Source organism: Lolium rigidum, chromosome 5 (genome assembly GCF_022539505.1).
Source record: "Lolium rigidum isolate FL_2022 chromosome 5, APGP_CSIRO_Lrig_0.1, whole genome shotgun sequence".
In the NCBI taxonomy this organism is placed as follows: Eukaryota; Viridiplantae; Streptophyta; class Magnoliopsida; order Poales; family Poaceae; genus Lolium; species Lolium rigidum.
The window spans coordinates 233,971,518-233,992,831 of record NC_061512.1 but is presented as its reverse complement, the minus strand read 5'-3'; the positions used below and the strand labels follow the sequence as shown (position 1 = coordinate 233,992,831).

The window sequence follows — 21,314 nt, the reverse complement described above, 5'->3', positions numbered from 1 at the left end:
TTGAGCCGATTCACCCCTCCTACTGACCTTGCCGATTCATCCCCTCCGCCAATGTGTAATGAGCCGATAACAACGCATCGGTCCTTCGTCATTCATCCTTCCATTCTTCAACTCCGTAGCGAGCGTTCATCGCTTTGTGAAGAAGGTTGCAACGAGGATCAGCCGATGGTACTTCAATCGGTCCTTCAATAGAGCACCTACCAGGCCTGTTGCCCCCCGAGTCTCAGCCAAGGCAAAACCGAGACGAGGATACACAAATGAGCTACATAGACCCGGGCTTGATCGTGCGTGGGGAAGTTCCTTATGCAGCGCCAGCCGATTTGAACACAAATCGGCTTCTCCGAGCGGAAAGCCTTAAGGTGAGCTGCCCCCCGAGCTTTTAATGCAATCCATCCTTGACCTGATCCGCACGCCCATGCTGCTACTGATATTGTTCTTGAAGAAATCTCCCTTGAGTCGATGGCCATGCATCGGCTGTTATATCCTTAAGTCGATGCCCGTCGCATCGGCTGTGTTCGAAAATTTTCAAATTTTCACTTTTACGACCGACTCGTGCATCGGCCCCCATATTCCAATACCCATCACCAGAAGATGAGATGCTTCTTATCTACTCAGGTGCCCCCGAGCCGATTCTGTCAAGAAAATTGATGGTATCGGCTCCGTTGGATAACATGTTGAACCCAGGCAGAATGGTGGGTGAGGATAATTTTGGCCGATTGCCGGAATCGGCCTCCACGTTGCGTGCTCGTTGAAGGTTTTGTAAGTTCCCTTCATAAATTTTTGGGGCTGATCACAAGGATCAGCCTCTCCTGGTTTGCTCATTGGTTTGATCTTGCTACTTGGTCGATCTGGATAAAACCAACCCAACCTCCGACTTGATGCGCTTGCTGTCGTCCACCTTGAGTGCTCCGTAGAGTCGTGGAGGGCTAAGCTCGTCGGCAAGACGAGTACCATGTTTGTGCCAGCCGATGTCTCATCATCGGCTTTCCTCTCGTTTAGGCGCCACTCCATTTTCCGTGGGTGACCCTCTTCATCCGAGGGTTCGCTGAACCTTTGCAGCCGGATCAGGCCGTGCCTTCCTTAGCGTATGCGGGTACAACCTTTCGGCTTCCTCCGGGCCGCGCAATCGCTGAACCCTGCGCTTTTGGGAACGGCTGAGTCCGTCAGGGCACCACCTTGGCCGGTGGTACCTGTCTTCTTCCACTTCTCCCTCGTCTTCTGAATCCTCAAGATCTGCCCAACGAGGTGACTCAGCGCGTTTGCTTTGCGGCGGGAGAGGCCCTAGGCGCTCGAACACAGACACGTTGGCTACCTCCTTCTTTTTCTGATTGCATTCTGGGCAATTGCCGATTGTGGGCAATCGGCTCATTCCTGAATCCCAGCAGTGTCTGAAGAAGGGGCAGTCCCAATGTCTGGCGTTGTCATCTTGCTCCCTTGATGCTTCCGCGGCACAGCGCTCGTGCTCCTCCTCATCGCGATCCTGCCGACGATATCTTCTGGCTTCTCTAGCCAAACGATCTCCTCTATCATCGTAATTGTGCCGTCGGCGTTGGTCATACTGACTCACATATTTATTGAGGAGGTGATCAGAGAGGGGTCGCTGATATCTTATATTCTTCACCTCTCCCTCGGTGACATAGCGCTTGCCATCATGACGGAGCCGATCGCGTGGAGCGGCCTCCTCCGTATCCTTGCTATGAGAGCAGCTGCCCTCATCTCCATCTTTGCCAGAGTGGTTTCCAGGTCCTACCATGTTGATGCTCGAACGAGGGACCCGGCTGGCAACCTTCGGGGTAGATGATTTCTACCATGTTAACGGCGGGGAAGGGTTGGGTGTCGACCTTCATGGCGTACTTGGTTGAAAATTAGCCGCCCCTTCTCTATCGCCGCTTGGATGTGCCGACGCCACACCCGGCAGTCGTTGGTGGCATGGGAAAGCGAGTTGTGGAATTTGCGAGTACGGCTTTCCGTTTAGCTCTTTCGCCGTGGGGAACTTGAGACCTTCGGGAATCGTCAACCTGTTTCTCCTTGAGCAGGAGGTCGAAGATTTGTTCGGTCTTGGTTATGTCAAAATCAAATCCCCGGGCGGCCCTGGTGGCTTTACCCATTTGCGGGCCACGGGGTTCCCCACGAGTCCACTCAGCCACTGCTATCTCTTGGCCTCCCGCGAGCACTTCATCCTCCTCCGTATCGACCATAACTACCGCACGCTTGAACTTGTCTTGGTACGAGTCGGGGTGGCGCTGTTCATATGCCGATAGTTTCGAACCATATGCGCCGGCGAGGGATAATCCGCTTGGGAGGCCATGTCCTTGAGCTGTGTTGCAAGGCCTCGCTACCGCCAACTCGATCGCTTCCTTTTCGGTTATACGAACCGAATAACATCGGTTCCTAAGATTCCTGAAGCGCCGGATGTATTCCGTCACCGTTTCCCCGCGCTTCGACGTAGTTGTGCTAGATCGGCAATGCCGGACTCGGAAGCTTCGAATGGTATTGCATATGGAACTGTTCTTCCAATTGCTTCCAAGACTCGGATGGAGTTTGTCGGCAAAGAGGTGTACCATCCAAAAGCCGATCCCGTGAGGGACCGTGAAAAGAGCCTCACGCGTAGCTGATCCGACACCGAAGCCGGTCCTAGTTGAGCCAAATATCGGCCGACGTGCTCGATGGAGCTGGAGCCATCTGATCCACCGAATTTGGAGAAGTCAGGGAGCCGATATTTAGGTGGCAGCGGGATCATCTCGTAATCGTCGGGGTACGGCTTGGAATAGCCGACTGCCCTTCTTTTCGGCATCATGCCGAACTGGTCTCTCAGTATGGTATGATCTGATCCGCTGTGCTGGCCGTAGGAGTTGCACTCTGAAGATTCGCCGGGGTGGCGTACTTGGCCTGCCATGTTTGCTTTTCCAGCTCGCGGGCCAGCTGCAGGAGCTGGGCTCGGGAGTTTCGTCGGTGTGGCGTATTTAGTTAGCCACGTCTGCTCTGTGGCCGACGTTCCTCCTGTCTTCGCCGGAGTCCCCGATGCTGTGGCCTGGTTTGTGAGTGCCCAGTCACCACAATCCGGCACATACATGCACGCGTATCCATGAGGGATCTCCGTAGGCGCCTCCATTAAGAACTGGTAGTCACTAGGGTCGCCACCAATCCTGTAGACGAGGAATGCCGGTGTAGTCGGCACTTCAGCGAGTGCTGCCAACGCAAATGGCAGCGGTGGACGGGACTGGAATGGCAACTCTCCTTGATGAGTCCCGAGAGCTGGTCCCGACGGCGAGTGCCGGTGGCTCATGATCTCTCGGATCACGCGCGAGCGACACGCTCCAACACGTTGACCAAGTTCTCGCAGTGGCGGTGTAGCGAGTGAGCCACCGGGTAGTTGATCTCCTCGCCGCGGACCCCGGTGCGTTCCTCCGACGGGGTAGAGAGGTCTATTCCATCGAGCGCACCTTGCGGTGAGAACCCCTTCCATCTGATGCCACCGGAACGGGTTCTCTGAAAAGAGCCGATGAGGTCGGCTTCGAGGGTAGCCTTGATCTCGTTGTATTGCTTCTTGAGGTCGTCAGGCAGATCCCCGTAGGTGACTGGCGTGCCGTCCGCCATCTTAGATGTAGATGGCGATGTGGTTGATGTAGACGATTGTCCCACCGGGCGTGCCAGAATGTGTTGACTGCCAAAACCCACCGGCGGGCAGCGGCCTTGTCAACACCGTAGAGCCGGGAAGAGCCTAGAGCTGCGGCTGGCTGAGACCCCTCCGAGCGACGGCCCGCAATGCTCTTCCGGTCACACGCGGCGTTGCGAAGTGCAAGGGCGTGCCACCTGACCTATACCTGGTCAGGAAGGTGATGAGGATGCCTCGCTTAGTTTCCTGCAGGGCATACATGTAAACGTTAAATACGAGCCTCGATCGGCTCTCATGTTATCCTGTGAATCGGCTCAAAGAGCCGATCCACCCATGATCCGTACGGGGTGCACGAATACTTGGTGGTCCTGCTTGATCAAGATAAAGCTAATGAGATCTACGACGATTTAGGGTTTTCACCGCATAATCGGATCATCCTACTCCGGAGTTGGGCCTTGCGGCCACGCACGGTGCTCGTAAGCCGATCCTAAACAAGGCCAAAAAACCAACATGAAGTTGATCCTAGGAACATCCCGTTTAGGACTTGCGAACGCCATCCTACGTGCCACTCGGATCCTCCCCCTTTGTAAGGCCTAACTATTGCAGATATTAAACTAATCCTTGTAGAACAAGGAGCAATCGTAACGGATCAGATCTACTAAATAATGATCAAGCGGGGTGCCGCCCCCACGCCCGAGATAGGCGTGAGGGCGGCTAGATATGCAAGGGTTGCACTACGTAAGCATGCTTAAACGAAGAACAATGCTAACCCTAACACATCTAATGATAACTACGTTGCTCGCCATCAAAAGCGCTTCGATACGAGCAACGCATGAACAACGTGGGGCTTGTGCTGCCTAGATCGCAAGATGCGATCTAGGCAGCATGTCGCTTACCTGATAGAAACCCTCGAGATGAAGGAGTTGGCGATGCGCCGAGATTGGTTTGTTTTTGGGGTTGAACGTGAGTTGTTGTTTATTCCATAAACCCTAGGTACATATTTATAGTCCAGCGGACTTTCTAATGTGGGCGTGCACTAAACCGTGCACGAGATAAACTCTAACTTCTAAATCGATACACAATCTATTATGCTAAGATACACGGGCTAACTAGCCCAAATTCTCCGTGCAAGGCCGCTTCATAGATCTTCCATATATAATCTTCCAAGCCCATCTTGATCGCGGCCCACCTCCTGATCGCGGTTAAATCCTGGTGATAACAGTTGCACAATTAGCTATTTGGTTGCGCAAATCACACTTCCATATCCTTACCACAATTCAAATACCATGCCATAGCATGTTACATACGATCAGACACTGCGCCGCCAGCAAGGGCTCGTCCTCAGGCCAGTCGAGCCGCGCACCGCGGCTGCCCGTGGCGGAGAGCGACAAGGAGGACGACCTCGTCCCCGCGCGGTCGCCGACCATCTCCGCCGGGGACTACGTCCACGACAGCGACGAGGAGGAGGCCATCCTCGCAGGCGAAGGCGATCAGCGACGCCGAGGCTCGGGCGCGCTTCCTCCGGGAGGAGGCAGACGCCGTCCGCCAAGTCAGGGAGTACGAGGCAACCCGCCGGGAGGCCCGCGTCCGCCGCGTCAAGCTTGACAAGGACGACGCGTGAAGGTCTTCCACGCCGCCGACCATCTCCTCCAGCACCGGCACCGCCGCTCGCCATAGGTCATATAGGCCGCATTTTGCTTAGGTAGGTTGCGCTTGCCGGTGTACCAGTAATTACGTTTTCAATTTCAAGAACTATGTACGGTCTATGCTCAAATACTCAATTGGAGCATCTATGTCATCTAGAACTATGATCATCACTAAATTTTACCCGCGCCATTTCGAATTCCTCTTTTCAGTTCCATTTTACTGCCACTGCGAATTTCGACTGAACTCGAATTCCTCTTTTCAGTTCCATTTTACGGTTTCTATTCTGCACCACTCCGAATTTCGACAGAACTCGTGTTTTCGGTACACTGAATTCGGCTTCCTCTTTTCAGTTCCATTTTACGGTTTCTATTCTGCGCCACTGCGAACATTTTACGGTTTCTATTCTGCGTCACTACGAATTTCGACAGTTACGGTTTCTATTCTGCTGCGAATAGAACTCGTGTTTTCGGTACACTGAATTCGTTTTCGGTACACTGCATCCGGCGTTTTCAGTTTACATTTTTTCGGGCTCTACAAGAGATGCTCTTAATAGCTACAGTCTGGTGATGTGCTTATGGATGTGCCCAGCAGCCAGCTAAATATTCTAGATCAACGCTCCATTTATTAGTGGAAAACCAAAGAACTGTTAACAAACACAACTCAATCGATACTGATGAGGGTTTGCGTGCTATTTGATTTAAAACATCAAATACCAACAGCTCAAAGCACAAGACTTCAGATTTGTTGCGCACTCCACATGATGTCATAGCAAATTGATTCTTCATACATGATGATATATCTAGCAGCAATACAAAAACGGTGATAATATTATCTGAAATGCCGGTTTACTGTCTAACAACAGAGGCCAAGACTAGTAGTAAGCTATAGGATGATGCTTCACTCGTCCTCCTGGCTGCGGAGCCTGGCAAGCTTGTTGGTGACGACGATGTCAAGCTGAGCAGCACGCTCCACAATCGACTTGCGCTTCTGTGTGGACACGTTATGTGCAATCTCAGCACAGTATGTCCTGTTTGCAGAAAGAGACTAGTATCAGCAAATGTTACTAGAGCGGACACTGAGCATGGAAGATGATAACTGCAGCTCTCATAACCAACCAACCAGCATGGTAAGTTTCAAAATGCATACCTGTTGTGCATCATGAGCAGCTCCAGCTCAGAGACGTTGTGGACGACAAACTTCTTGAACTTGTTGGGCAGGTAGTGCCTGGTCTTCTTGTCAGAACCGTATCCAATGTTGGGCATCAGGGTGCATCCCTTGAACTTCCGCCTGACACGAGAATCGATACCCTTTGGCCTACGCCAGCTTGGCTACACATATAAGTAGTACCAAGTTAATTATTTAAAGATAATGGACAGCAGCTTCAGCAACTATAGCAAGACAAGTACAGAAATGGAAAATAGAAAGGGGAAAGGTACAGGCATTCAGTATATTATTACCAGGATGACAAGACTATTCATACAAAACAGAAAAACAATAGTTACATGTAGACAACTGCACTGAATCCAGTGTTAAATTAGGCTCTCCTAAGTGCATGCAAGCGTGCCTAAGCGCTGAGTGGAGGCAAAACGCCTACGCTTAATTATGCTTAATATTGCACAAGCATACTATCACTTAATAGAACCTTGACTGAATCCTTCATGGCAAATATTCACAAGCATGCAAACAAGGCAAACGAATAAATTGAATCAGCCTTTGTAACAAAGCAACTAGGATTAGCACAGTTTCTCTTGAAAAAAAGTACAACCATAAATGAGCCCTTTCAAGTTCTCTTAACAGAAATCAGTGATGCTAGGGTGACTAGATAACTAGAAAATTAAAAGTTCCAGCACATAAGTTATGTGCTCTTTGCCACATAATAGGTTGTCTCCATGCAAAATACTGGGGGCAAACATGAGAAGGTTACACATCAGTAGTTCAGTACAGTAATATTAATTTAACCAGATGCAAAATGGGCATAGCATTTACTATTCTTTCCCAAGCACACATTACAGCAATCAAGCTCAAAACGATCAGTTCCATGATAACCAAGAACCTGATACTAGATCAACAATACAGTTCACCATCATAACATAAATCCCCAAAGACAGTGAACTAAGGCAATCATAACCTGATGCAGCATCCTAGTAGGCGAAAGATAAGACCCATGCACAAACAACCAGCGCTAAGAATCGTACTGGCCAAACTGTTTGCAAGCATTTCAGGCTGCAAGTGAAAGCGTCTAAATCAAAACACAAGCTAACGAGCTGCTACTAGGATGTCATGGACTACACCAGGTCCAAGACAAACAGGCGGAACAGCCAAGCAGCTACCACTCAGCATACGAGTATACGACCATGACGGGATCGTCCAAAACAAAGCTAAATCTAGCACACGTCGACGAACAGCTAATCAGCGGATCAGCTAAGAGCCTGAGAGTGACGGGCAAGAAGAGGACGGGTTGGGTCTCACCTTGAGGCCGATGTAGCGGTCGCTGTGCGCCCTCTTGAAGTGCTTGGTCCTCTTCTTGACGATCTTGGTCGTCAGCAGCGGCACCGCCATCTGCACATCGAAGAGCGGAAACTCGGGGTGAGGAGATCCAAAACGGAGGACGTATCGATCGATGAGGCGTGCGTCGGCGGTACCTTTGCGAGGACTGCGGCGGAGCGGCGGCGGCGGCGGCGGTGTAGGTGGAGGAGGAGGAAGAAACGTTCGGGCGGGGTGTGAGGGGGGTTCTTATTTCTTGGCTGCCGCGAGTGAGAACCCTAGGTTGTGGGATTGGACGGCTGAGATGTCGCCGAATGGGCCGGCCTTTTTCGAGGGTTGGATGAAGTAACGGCCTGCGGTAGCGCAGACCCAAATAGCCCAGAGCAACAGCCATTCCTCGGCTGGACACACAAATTACAAGTTTGGATCTGTTCAAAAAAAAATACAAGTTTGGGCTGTGGCTCCGTGAAGAAGAGAAAACATGAATGAAACCAATATTGTAAACTGCACTCCTTAAAATTATGTTAACTTAAACTGTTCATTTCAAAAAATTGCATGTGCACCTGGTACATTGTCACTGGTTGGGTTGCACCTAAACTCCCCTCTATTACCATAAATAAAGCCCACACGCTTTCCAAGATAGAAATCTGACACATAAAACTAGCCGACAATATCTCATTAATGGTGTACATAAGACCATCTCCAGCGTGTCCCCAAGCGTTTTCCAAAGAGATTTAGAGCGCGCCGAACAAAAAAAATGTTCCCAGCCGCGTCCCTAAAGCCTCTTTTTGTCCGACGCGATCCGGTAAGGTGTCCGGCACCCCGAGCCCGTCCCCGCCTCACAGGAGACGCTCCGGGCACGCCAGACACAACGAAAAGCGAGGCGGGCTCCCACCTGTCGGCGACTATTTTCATAAACCGTTGGTTCGTGGCTTTTATTTCTCGTCGCGCCTTCTCTCCCGCGCCTCCCACCCCTCCGCCGCTACTGGATTTGCCGGCCGTTTCGACGGCTGATCTCTTCTGAGAGTCAGCATCGTCGTCGCGGCTAGCACTCTCGCTAGACGTTTCGCCGCCGCTTCGCCAGCGCGTCCCAGAACGCGGCGTCAAATCCGCGCCACCTCCACGCACACAAGGTGTTCGACGACTTGCCAGGTAGGCGTGATTGGCCATTGTCCGTTGCCTCGTCTGCCGTGATGCAATTTTAACCATTGATTTTGCTTCAGACATGGATAGAGACGACGAGATGCGTGTCCGACTGCTGGAGGACGAGCAAGCCTTCGACGACGACATCCGGGAGCATTTGTTGATCATCGCGTCCCTCCAGAACATGCTTGACGCCGAGGCGGAGAAGAGGAAGAGGCCGCGGAGGATCAAGGCCGGGGAGAAAGAAGTCGAAGCCCCGGCAGAGGATGGAGGGGCATACCATGATGCACAAGGACTACTTCGCAGATGACGCAACACATGCCGACAATTTTCGGCGCCGGTATAGGATGAGCAAGGGTTTGTTCATGAATATCCTCCACGGCGTTCGAGAGTTCGACACCTACTTCAAGCTCAAGCACGACGCTGTAGGCGTTGCCGACTTCTCGTCGATTTAGAAGTGCACCGCCTCTATGAGGATGCTTGCATACGGAGCACCTGCCGATACACACGACAACTACCTTCGCATGAGTGAGTCTACTGTCGTTGAGTGCATGTACAAGTTTTGTCGAGCTGTGGTGGGAAAGTTTGGCAAATACTATTTGAGAGGGCCAACTGTGAAAGAGACTGCAAGGATCATGGCACAAAATGCTTCCAGAGGATTCCCTGCGATGCTTGGAAGCAACGATTGCATGCACTGATCATGGAAGAACTGCCCTTTTGCTTGGCAAGGTATATACAAAGGGTGTCATGGATATTGCAGTGTGGTGCTTGAAGTTGTGGCAGATTATGACCGGTGGATTTGACATTCTTTTTTTGGCATGGCGGGATCACACAATGACGTCAACGTGTTTCAACAGTCTCCAGTGTTCAGCGGACTAGTGGAAGGGCATGCTCCACCATGCAACTATGAGATCAATGGCCACCAATATACCAAAGGCTATTTCTAGCCGATGGTATATATCCAAAATGGGCCACTTTTGTCAAAACAATCTTAGCTCCATCAGGTCAGAAGAATTCCCACTTTGTTGCGCGACAGGTGGCTTGCAGGAAGGATGTCGAGCGGGCATTTGGTGTACTTCAAGCTCAATTTGCAATTGTCCGATAACCTGCTCTAAGCTGGTCTCACGACCAAATGTGGGAGGTGATGCAGACTTATGTGATCATGCACAACATGATCATCGAGGATGACCGCAAGAATCATGCCAGGACTATACCTGGCCATGGGCAGCCCGGCCCGACCCGGCCCGAAAAACTCGGGCCTGGGCCGAGAAACGTTGGCCCGACACCCGGGCCGGGCCGGGCATGGGAAGCCCGAAAACTGCGTTTAACACTACGGCCCGGCCCGCGGCCCGACGGCCCGGCGGGCTTGGTGGGTTTTTTGTCGGGCCGGGCTTGGGCTGAATTTTTTTGCGTCAGGCTTACCTCGGGCTAGCCCGAGGCCCGGCCCGGCCCGACACATGCCCAGGTATAGCCAGGACACATGTTGGTCCCTATGAGTGTCAGGGCCCTCTTGCGGAGGTTGATCATGAGTTGCCTCCAGATTTTGCTGATTTTCTCGCCATGCACGCAGAGATCCGTGACATCAATGTTCACGATCAACTTCAAGCTGATCTCGTTGAGCATATGTGGAGGATCAAAGGATTATCAGCAAATGCCGCGACACCTTGATCTAGCCTCATTTATTACATTTGTTTAGTTGTTTTATTCTTTGTTGTATTTTAATTTTAAAATAATCTCCGCAAACATATTTATTTGTATGCTATATATTTAATAAATGGTTGTGTTTTCAAAAACCCATTAAAAAAAGTTTGGGAGGGTGTTTGAGGAACGCGGCTGGGGAGTGACGTCCTCCAAACGCGGCACAAACAAAACACGTCCCCCAACACTCGATTCGGTGCCGTTTGGGGGACGCGGCTGAAAATGCTCTAACATCTTTTTCAGAGGAATCATAGCGAGTAGTAAATAATCTCACACATGTGTCGTGGCACTACCTATTTTTCAGTAACTTAGAGAATACTGTGTGTATATGCCCATAACATTTGTTTGGGTCTGGACACCACTTTTGTATTTGATTAGTGCAGCCATGTGACTATGGGGAATAGGGTTCATTTTGTAGTTAACTAAAAACATTTTATTTGCTCAACTATACATCAAAGTTAAGATCAATACTTTGTATTGGCTTTGTTGTGACATGATGTTTAAATTATATATGAAATCAATATGTTTTGATGACTTCTTTGTAATAGGTAATTAGGTAAACCATGTGGTACACGTGGTGAGCACCTAAACAATTGTTATACAAACAAAGGTAATTAGGTAAGAAGTTACACTCAGTGCCGAGCTAGGGGATTAGCTTGACCAGCCCCCTTCATGTCAAAATTAGTTTGTTTGGCCCCCCTTTAGCTTCAGCCCTACCTTCCCGCTGGTTAAACTCTTCTTCTTTTTACAAAAAAGCTAGGTTATACCGTCATAGTAATTAAGTTATATATTCACTTTACTTATGGTAGCCCTAGTGGATTGTGGCACCAACAAAAAATAGTCAAACCATAAGAAAATCTAACTTTCTAATTTTGAAGCCCTAGGTCGAGACAAACTGAGGGTGTAGATGAATCACTGATCAGATAAACGATTTAGGAATATTTCTTCATTTTAAATGTTTGTGTTTAGCAACTAACTACTCCCTCTGTTCCAACGAATAAGGCATTTTTTTAAAAAAAAAGTCAAGCCAAGTAAATTTTGATCAAACTTTTTAAAAAACATTAACTACTATAATATTATATAGATATCATATGAAAATATGATTCATTATGTATCTAATGATATTGATTGTGTATTGTATATGTTAATACTTTATTCAAAGTATTTGGGCAAATTTTACATAGTTTGACTTTTGAAAACAAAAAGATAGCATCCATTGAAATGGAGGGAGTAATATTGTTTGCATTAGGTGGAAGCATCCTGCAAGGATGCACCTTCTTCTATATAGGGAAGACACATCAGTAGAAAACCAGAGGCACAGTTCGCCATGAACGTATTAGTTTTTTAAAACTACAAAACACAAGGGTATTAGACTGATATCCCACTCTACACTACACTATCTCGGTGTCGCTTTCTGACTCCCTTTTTGCTCATCATTTAATAAGATTGAACATTTCGTTTACTATAAATTTCACTTGGTAAATATTTGTTGCATCAAGTATTCAAGTCCAAAAGTTGATTATACACATTGATGTCAAAGACTCATTCAGATACCCTTCATCTGTCAAAAGATCGATTTCCTATTGCAACTTGATGTTTCATCTTTGAATATGTAGCTGACGGCAGACTGAAGCCTTTCTAAGAGAAGCTTCAGTGAATAATCACCCAGTCTAATAATGTATGTATGCTCAAAGTCCAGCAACTTAAGAAACTGTCAAACTGTTCATGTGCATCAAGTAGTTCCTGGGGCCAAGAGATGAAGGATTTCAACAAAAAGAAGTACTGTGGTTCTTTTAAATATAAGTGTTACTCTTAGTCTTAAGGACATGGGAAAAGATCATGTACATGAACTTATTAACCAGTCCCACAAAAGCTAGAAGTTATAGGAAGCTGCACTCTTGTAATTACATTGCTAGTAGTCAGTACAAACCACATACTGACAAAGCCTACAGGATTCACAACAACACGGATAAAGAAAAGACACAACTGAAGCATATGTGGGTTTAGAAAAAGTTCGAGATCCATGCTTACCAAACATAAACCCATCATTGCAACAATGATCTCTAATCAGCTAATAACAGGGAGTAACAATTGTAAAACAAAGTACTTGCGACATATGTTGCTCCAAAATTCCATGCTTATGTCTGATATGAGCTGCCTCAGTACTGATGCAGAAGTCCATACACATGATTTATAGCCTAGAAGAGAGTAGTGGACTATTACCACTCAGTCTAACAAGTTGGTCTCCAGTTGGCTTAATACAGCAGCTGTAACAGTACACCGAATATCATTAAACTGACCAGTTACCAAGAATAGCCTTGTGTGCTATTCACTCAGGGTTGACCTTTTGCTTCTTAGAGTGCTCCTTGTTTTTCTTGGCGTCACGGCGCTCTCGCTTGAGACCCTTTATGTCGCTTGTTAAGGCCAATTTCGAAACCTTTCAGTCAAAAAACCATGAATCAGGTCAGTATGTCCATAGGTTAAACTTTGAACTTCACAGCTACTGAGAACAAATTAGACACAAACCTCTTGGTCTGGAATGTAGACTCTACCCAACTTGCCATCAATCGGATTATTCGAGACATTTTTCAGCTGTAAAGATGTCAATGATAATTGTGAATACCAATACTGACATAAAGGTTCTCAGAGAGAAGATAATGGACAGCGATATAGTTGTTTATGGCTAATAATGGCACCATCAGGATAACATATGATGACCAAAATACAATTGTTCCATCGAAATTACCTTCTTAGCATGACCAGGAGCCTTCATAGCTTCCTTCTGCAAGCTTTCAGATGGACGTCGGTTCCGCCTAACTACCAGGTCCATTGAAGGCCCAACTTCAACCAGCTCCATTCTAGGAATAGATGTGCCAGACCTTTTTAGACGGAGAGCACAGTGCATCATGTAGACAGTGGTAGGGGAAATTGCTGTGCACACGAATATCCGATCTACACCAGCAAGGTTCAGATTGTCTACCACCTGTATCAACAACAGAAAGGTTGCTAATTAAGCTCAAGGGATTATCTATGTCCTACATACCAGCTTATATAATAAGATGCACACCTCTCCTTTGAAATGATCAAGCAGCATTTCCTTCAAGTGCTTCAGCCCTTCAACGCTCTCAAAGTGCTCCCCAATGAAGGCAAAGAAAGGTTTTGTCCCGAGTTTAGGTGCAAACTTCTTATCATATGCATACGACTCTATGGATTTGTAGTTCTCAACTCCAACTTCAACAAGGTCATATATGTGGTGATCGTAAGTCCTTCCAAAAGCAAGGTTGTTAGGCCTCTTCTTGGAGTGAGAACCGTACTGCAAAAACATAAATAGTTAACAGTTGAATAACTTGTATGTTTTATACAAAATGAAAGTTGAAAGTGTCATTCTAACAGAAGACATAGAAAATGTTTCAGACAGGTTCCATACAGATGTTCAAAAAATTGATTGTATATATAATGGCACTTTTAAGTCATTTTACTTCTCACCCATATCATGGAATTAATCTTTCTTTCCTCGAGTGAGTAACAATTTCTCATTCTCACCAACTACACAATGGGAACTTACCACTATGAGGCTGCAGTCAGATTTAAGGGAGAAGAACTCGAGGGAAGTTTCACCCCCGCTCTCAAATGGCCTGATGTTGTCGTTCTTCTTGGTGAACTTGACAGCATGATCACGCTTGAGGTGAAAAAGATCTGCCAGCACAGAGTTCAAAACTGCGCTGGTCTTTGTACCATGGAGAATAATCATCTTCTTGCCATTCTCAACCTGGAACGTACAAGAGCATTAGAGCAATAGTCTGATGTGGAAAAAAAGATGTGCAGACTATTTCAAGTTTCTCGACATGGAAGGTTCCGAAGCAGCAGAGAGTTCCAATAGAAACAAAATAAAAAATTGCAGGTGGCTATCTGTAGAAAGCATAGTATAATAGGTGCCAGCAAATCTGGCCCTTTCTACTGTGTAAATATGTTCTAATATGATGTTGCAATGCACTAACCGAAACAAATTTGCAAAATTGGTGAAAGATTTAGCTTGACCACAGCGTCACAAGATAATAACGCTCAAATACTACTACTACGACGTAGTTATATATCATAATAATATTGGCGTGCGCTTATAGCATAGTGCGGTGTTCGTAATACTAAACCGGGCATCGTGTTGTTGTCCTGTAAACCGAATGTAAATTTGCAACAGATGGGAAAGGGCTGAAGAGAAGCTTACGAGCTTGGGCGCGTGCTTGAGGAGCTCGCGCTTGGCGCGCATGTTCCTGGGAACTCTGATGGTCGACATCTCGGTCTTGTGATCGAACCCAAGCCGCGAGGTGGGGAGGCAGGCCTAGGCTGTATCCATGCAAAACATGACAAGGTTACATACACATCAGTAGTTTCAGTCTAATAATATTAGTTTACCCAGATGTAAAAGAGCCATAGCATTTTCTATTCTTTCCCAGACACACATTACAGCAATCAAGCTTAAAACCAGTAGTTCCATGATCATCAAGAACCTAATACTAGATTAACAATACAGTTCACTACCATAGCTTAAACCCCCGAAGATAGTGACTGACTATAACCCGAGGCAGCATCCTAATAGGCGAAACGTCAGACCCATGCACAAACAACCACCACTAAGAATCGGACTGGCTAAACTGTTTGCGTCCTAAGCGGCACCGCTCAGCTGTGCGGTGCGGAACAGCGGAAACTCGGGGTGAGAATATCCAAAACGGAGGACGTATCAGTCGATGAGGCGTGAGTCGGAAGTACCTTCGCGAGGACTGCGGCGGAGCGGGCGAGCTAGCGGCGGCGGAGGCGGAGGCGGAGGCGGCGGCGGTGTAGGTGGAAGAGGAGGAGGAAGAAACGTTCGGGCGGCGTGTGAGGGGGGTTCTTATTTCTTGGCTGCCGCGAGGAGAACCCCAGGCCCATATTGGACAGCCTAATGGGCTGCCGAGACGTTCGGGCCGGCCTTTGCCGTGGGTTGGATGAAGTAGCGGCCTGCGGTAGCGCATAGCCCAAATAGCCCAGAACAGCAGCTCTTCCTGGCTCAGCACACAAATTACAAGTTTGGGCTGTGGTTCCGTGAAGAAGAACAAAAACATGAGACCGAAATTGTAAACTGCACTCCTTAAAATTATTTACTACCTCCATTCTAAATTAATAATTAACTCAATTTTTACAGGTGTACATAAAATCGAGTCAATTAATTTGAAACGGCGGGAGTATATGTTAAATTTAACTATGCATGTGCAACGGGTACATTGTCACTTATGTTGCGTTGTGCACCTATTTTGAACTCCCTTTGTTACCATAAGTAAAGCCCACACGCCTTCCAAGATAGAAATATGATGCACAAAACTAACCAACGATATCTCAATAATGGTGTACATAATGTGCCTTATTGTTATGAGTTGGAGCGAGTAGTCACTAATCACACATGTGTCGTGGCAGTACCTACTTTGCAGTAACCTAGAGAATATTGAGTGTCTATGCCCACGACATTTTTTTGGGCATGGAGAACACTTTTATGTATGTTTAGTGCAGCCATGTGACTACCGGGAACATGGTTCCTGTTATATTTAGCTAAATAAATATTTGTTCAACCATATATCAAAATTAAGACCAATACTTTATATTGGCTTTGTTGCAACATGATGTTCAAAATTAGATCTAGTATTGATATAATGATATGCGCTCATGTATTGATCACCCCCCCCCCAATGCTGCAATGAGCAGAAAGAAATAAAATCTAGTTTTAGAGGTCTTTAGAAGGGCTAATTAGTGGAGATTAGCTTGACCTGGCCCCCTCATGTAATTTTTTCCCTTCAATCCTGCCTCCGATGCTGGTTACACTCATTTTCCTTTACAAAAACGACATGGTTACAAGGTTCTACCATTATAGTCGTTCAGTTATATATAGTAGATTATTGCAACAACAAAAGAAATCAAACCATAAGAAAATGTAACTATATGACTTTGAAGCCCTCGTCGATTGACAATTTAATTAGGAATATTTCTTCATTTTAAATGTTTGTGTTTAGCAGCTAACTACTCCCTCAGTTCCAATAAAAAGGCATATATTTTTTCTGAAAAGTCAAGCCAAGTAATTTTTGACCAAACTTTTTTTAAAAATTAACTACTATAATATTATATAGATATCATATGAATTTATAATTCATGATGTATCTAATGATATTTATTTTGTATTTTGTATTTTAATAATTTTGGTATTAGACTGATATCCCACTCTGCACTATACTATCTCTTTGGCGTCGGTTTATGAATTCATTTTTGTACTCATCATTTAATAAGCTTGGACATTTCGTTTATTGTAAATTTCACTTGGTAAATAATTGTTACATCAAGTATTCCTAGTTAGTTTATCACCAAGGTATCCATTTGAAATGTTCGCCAAATCTACCCTATTTAGCCCCAAAACCGTTGAAGAATAAGAAAACAAGAAGAGACACGATACATTGGCAAATATTTTCATAGATATCTCAAGTTGGTTTCTCTGTTTGGAAAACATTACCTACTTGCCTATAGGGCTTGGCGAACAGTCTTATGGTCGCAGGTCTTTAAAGAACTAGATGATACCCCGCGCGTTGCTGCGGGCTTTAGTATGCAAAATTGAGATGCATCATTTGAAGAAAATATGAGATAAGAACAAAGTAATTCATGTTCACCCTAAGAGATCTCTCTCTACTGTTGGAAAACACATAAAAGGTAAATGGCATAAATGATCGACTGCTCCATTTCTTCAATTTGTGGTGTTTTTCTGAAACTCAATAGAAACATTTCCAAATGAATATGAAAATTTTAGTATATAATTGACTCGAGGGGTGCATAGTTTCAGTACATACGATATCCAAATGGATATATCCAATGAAAACATCGTTAAATGTGTTTTTTTAAGGATATCAAAGTTCGAGGATACAAAGTATTACCAACCATTTTTCTATTCACTTGTCGGGATCTGAGATGAATATATTATTAAAAAATTGCGACAATTACTATTAAAACCCGAGTTCTTCTAAATGAGAACAAAACAGAGGGAATTTACAAAAAAGAACACCCGCTACTGTCCCGATAGTATCTTCAGTATATCGACACATATGGGAAGTGCAATGCATAAATAATCCAATAGAAAGGTACAGCTATCAGAATATAGATACAACCATATCTACGACGAATGAACAATATGAAGATTTTACAAACCTATAACACTACAGACCAAAAAAATACATCACATTTAGCATGTCCACTTCAATCTTGATTGCAACTGTTTGAACATGGTTTCTACAAAGGTGACATAAAAACTGGTACAAAAGAGGGATGTCATTAGTAAATGATTGAGAAGTACGATAATAGGGATAAAATACATGGTACGTAGTGTGTACAGTAGGTTAGCACTTTCTAAAATAACTATTTGGAAATGAATGCTTATTGGATGCATGTATTCATTGCCCTTAAAATAGTTGCATGTAAGTTAAAGAGATCCAAAACAAAGACATGATAGGAGATAACATCAGTATTTTAAAACAGAGAACTGAAACAACACGATATGACCTGATATACTCGATGCGGTTGGCAGTAATAGAATGTCCTATGAAATTTCTTCTTTCCATTTGCTGGTGCAAATAGGCTGGTCTGCAATATGCCTAGATGGTTGAACATCATGTGAAAGAATAAAATTACGTTAACCATTAAGAATGTACAACCCCTATTAAAAATGTCTTGCTCACCTATGCTTGGTCGAGCCAACATCGAGCATCTCTCAGGCATGAACGTAGCAAAAAGTAAAAATAAATGGAATGAGAAATGGATGCTTCCTGTCTTTTCTGAAGCATTTTATGCATCAGTCTACTGAAAATGTAAAAATAGAGAAGGAAGTTGTGAGAGCAGGCAGACTGGCGACACATTAAATTGAAGATCAGTCCAACAAACCTGGTGGCTACCTTGTGTGATTTTCGAAGAGAAAGAGAAGGAGATTGCACTCAACCCGTCATGCCCCATTAATTCAAAGAACAGTTGTGGCACCAGACATCATAATCGGCAGCCCCAGATGGAGCTTGTGCGGGTTCCCAGGAAGAATACGACCGATTAAGAGACTGGTGTATAAGAACTCTGCCATGATGGTGGCCTTCCCTGGGCTATTGGGAAGAGTGACAGAAGATTGGGTACTGTGTTGGGCATGGCTACAGGGAAGCTATGGCTGGCAATCCCATGCGGGCAATCTACATGAACTCGATCGGGCATGGCGATTTATAGAAGAGTTGTGAGAGGAAGGGACATGGGAGTGGAGGAGACGACAGGGAGAACCCAAGCGATGCCTCTGTAAGTTGTAGGGAAACTATTGGACTTCAGAAATCAATTAAAGAAGATGACAGTCTACATCTACACCAAATAAATGGCATTGAATGAGCCAAACAGTACGGTGATTATCGCTGATAAAAATTAAACAAAACAAATTGTTATTTGCTGATGTGGCAGATTGATGAGGTGGCATGCTTTCATGTTGAGAGAATTAACCTTAGTGGGTTACTCCAATTTAGATATTATAGATAACGAGTGCTCTCCTACACCTCCTTTTCCAAGGGAAGTGTAATCAAAGGGTAAAGGGAAATCACATCTTTACACCTGACTAGTTAGGATTATTCTAAAACATCTGGTATATCAAATTGCGGACATGCCAAAAAAAGAAATGCCCAACCGCTTTGATGAAAACAAGAACTACATTAGACAAATTAAATGATGAACAAAACACGGGATTCAAAATGAGCCCTCTTCACAACCATTATTTGTACTCCCTCCGTTTCATAGAAGATGTCTGAGATGTTTTTAAATTTGAAATGTATCTAGACACTAAATAGCATCTAGATACATTTGAATTTTAACAAATCTCGGACAATTTTCATGAGACGGAGGGAGTACAATGCCTAGTTCATCTCGAAAGCGAGCTATGGCAGAGGCATCCCATGGGTTGCTCCTCTTTGGTTCAGGCGGTGAGGAACAAGACAGGAGGGAAATGATAACTCACGTAGTTCATTTCTCAAGTTAATGCGATCACCGCCCAACCATACGAATATACGAACTGTTGTAAATTTGCGTGGGAGTTGTAAACTATAGTATAATCCAGCTGTTCAAAACATAATCCGTGGTTACCTGATCGGATCATCACGTGCAACGGTTGGTTGTATAAATATTGTCAACGATCATCAGGGAGATTATTAAGGTGCATGATCCATCGATACACCTTGTACTTAGCTAGATCTGATCGACCGAAATGGTTCATCTGGAAACGGTGTCCTCGACCAGATGAATCCAAATATTCACTTTGCTTGAAACTAAATGCAACTCAAAGATTTGACCAAACTAATGTACAAAACACTATTGACAAGCACTTTTATTTCAAACCAGACAAAAAATAAATAAACAAAAAATATGTAGCATCGGTGTCCAAGAAACGAAACAAGCTCGATCCTACGTCCTTCCACGGGGCGGGAGGGACAGATCTCCTCTCCGGGGCTCACCGAGATCATACAATCGCCAAGAAACCCGCTAGTGCCAGAAGCACGACCAGCACCGGAGACGAGGCGTACGCGGTGAATGCCGCCGACGGCGAAGGCGATGACGGCTTCCCGCCGGACGGCGCGGGCGAAGACGCCGCCTGCGTCTCCATGTCTCCAGACTCACCGGACAATGGGGCACCGGCCACCGGAGCCGGCGCGGCCTCCGGCGCATCGGCGCCGGTCAGCGAGAGGCTGCCCTTCGCGTCCAGGTTCTCCTGCCCGAACGCGTGCTTGGCCGGCGCGTCGCTGGCCACCGCCGACCCCACCTGCCAGATGTGGTTCACCGTCACCATGCCCTTGGGCAGCTGCAGCTTGCCGTAGAGCCGCACCGTTCCGTTGTCGCCGTCGTCGGCGGCGAGCTCGGTGGCCTCGTACGCGATGGGCGTCGACGCAGCGCCGAGCGGGCGGTACCCGGTAAGGTTGTACGTGTTCACGACGTAGGCCCCGGTCTGCTTGAAGGCAATCAGCGTCTGCGCGCCCTTCATGCCGTCGCCGGTGGGGTTGATCCCCCACGCCACCCAGCCGCCGGTTGCGGCCGGCTTGGCGGTGAAGGCCAGAGAGAGCGACGAATCCGCCGCGTCGTAGGTCCAGTGCAGCGTGGCGCCGAGGGCCGGGAGGTCGGCGCACGTCGTGTAGCTCTTGCCCGCCGGGAACGTCGCGCTCTCGCAGGCGCCGGCGGCCGCCAGCATTGCTGCCGGCGAGGCCAGGAGCAGCACGGCTGCTAGCTGGAGAATGGCGCGGCCCCGGTGCTGTTGCGTCATGGCGGATGCCATTTTATGCGCGGTGCGCTGCGGGCGGCAAGGTGATCGGAGGGGTCTAGAGGTTTTGCTGTTGTTGGAAGCTGGGAGTGTGAAGAGAAAGCGCAAACTGTTGTGGTTTATATAGCCAACGAGGAGGGTAGGTGCATTGCATTTGAAAGGTTGCTGTATGATCATCTGGGAGTTGACTTGCGATCTCAAGTGTTCTCAACGGTTATAGAGAACCATAACTTAGTTAAATAATCTATATACTTTTTTTTTGAAGTAAAATAATCTATATACTTCAACCGAAAGTACAGACAGACGTGTCTTAAAGAAACACATTTTAGCACTGGTACTATGAACACATGATGAAGCCATCCCGTCTATGGTGCAATGCAAGATGTCTGTGCTGGCCATTGC

At 46.4% G+C, this 21,314-nt stretch overlaps 3 protein-coding genes across 3 annotated transcripts; all 3 read right to left on the bottom strand.

Moving 5' to 3' along the window:
• Positions 1 to 5,980: 5,980 nt before the first annotated feature.
• Positions 5,981 to 7,953, bottom strand: LOC124652673 (60S ribosomal protein L32-1-like). The gene is made up of 4 exons (XM_047191712.1): positions 7,906 to 7,953; positions 7,733 to 7,822; positions 6,410 to 6,591; positions 5,981 to 6,290 (listed from the first exon to the last, which is right to left on the bottom strand). Exons 2-4 carry the CDS (start codon positions 7,820 to 7,822, stop codon positions 6,161 to 6,163), a joined length of 402 nt encoding a protein of 133 aa, XP_047047668.1. The 5' UTR covers positions 7,906 to 7,953; the 3' UTR covers positions 5,981 to 6,160.
• A 4,720-nt stretch (positions 7,954 to 12,673) lies between these two features.
• LOC124653042 (ribosome production factor 2 homolog) lies at positions 12,674 to 15,383 on the bottom strand. Its single transcript, XM_047192097.1, has 7 exons — positions 15,353 to 15,383; positions 14,811 to 14,929; positions 14,154 to 14,357; positions 13,656 to 13,901; positions 13,335 to 13,571; positions 13,115 to 13,180; positions 12,674 to 13,025 (listed from the first exon to the last, which is right to left on the bottom strand). Exons 2-7 carry the CDS (start codon positions 14,877 to 14,879, stop codon positions 12,918 to 12,920), a joined length of 930 nt encoding a protein of 309 aa, XP_047048053.1. The 5' UTR covers positions 14,880 to 14,929; positions 15,353 to 15,383; the 3' UTR covers positions 12,674 to 12,917.
• Positions 15,384 to 20,120: 4,737 nt separating this feature from the next.
• On the bottom strand, positions 20,121 to 20,927 carry LOC124651831 (auxin-induced in root cultures protein 12-like). The gene has a single exon (XM_047190861.1). The coding sequence runs from the start codon at positions 20,925 to 20,927 to the stop codon at positions 20,121 to 20,123; it is 807 nt and encodes a 268-aa protein (XP_047046817.1).
• Positions 20,928 to 21,314: the final 387 nt, after the last annotated feature.

What these genes read in the sequence shown, in the direction of transcription:
- LOC124652673 (XM_047191712.1), bottom strand. Translation starts at nt 7,822, where the DNA reads ATGGCGGTGCCGCTGCTGACGACCAAGATCGTCAAGAAGAGGACCAAG. An exon ending in ACCGCTACATCGGCCTCAAG is followed by an intron (nt 6,592 to 7,732) that starts GTGAGACCCAAC and finishes TTATATGTGTAG; the next exon opens with CCAAGCTGGCGTAGGCCAAA. An exon ending in CTGCTCATGATGCACAACAG is followed by an intron (nt 6,291 to 6,409) that starts GTATGCATTTTG and finishes TTCTGCAAACAG; the next exon opens with GACATACTGTGCTGAGATTG.
- LOC124651831 (XM_047190861.1), bottom strand. Translation starts at nt 20,927, where the DNA reads ATGGCATCCGCCATGACGCAACAGCACCGGGGCCGCGCCATTCTCCAG.
- LOC124653042 (XM_047192097.1), bottom strand. Translation starts at nt 14,879, where the DNA reads ATGTCGACCATCAGAGTTCCCAGGAACATGCGCGCCAAGCGCGAGCTC. An exon ending in TCAAGCACGCGCCCAAGCTC is followed by an intron (nt 14,358 to 14,810) that starts GTAAGCTTCTCT and finishes TGTACGTTCCAG; the next exon opens with GTTGAGAATGGCAAGAAGAT. An exon ending in TTGATCATTTCAAAGGAGAG is followed by an intron (nt 13,572 to 13,655) that starts GTGTGCATCTTA and finishes TTGTTGATACAG; the next exon opens with GTGGTAGACAATCTGAACCT.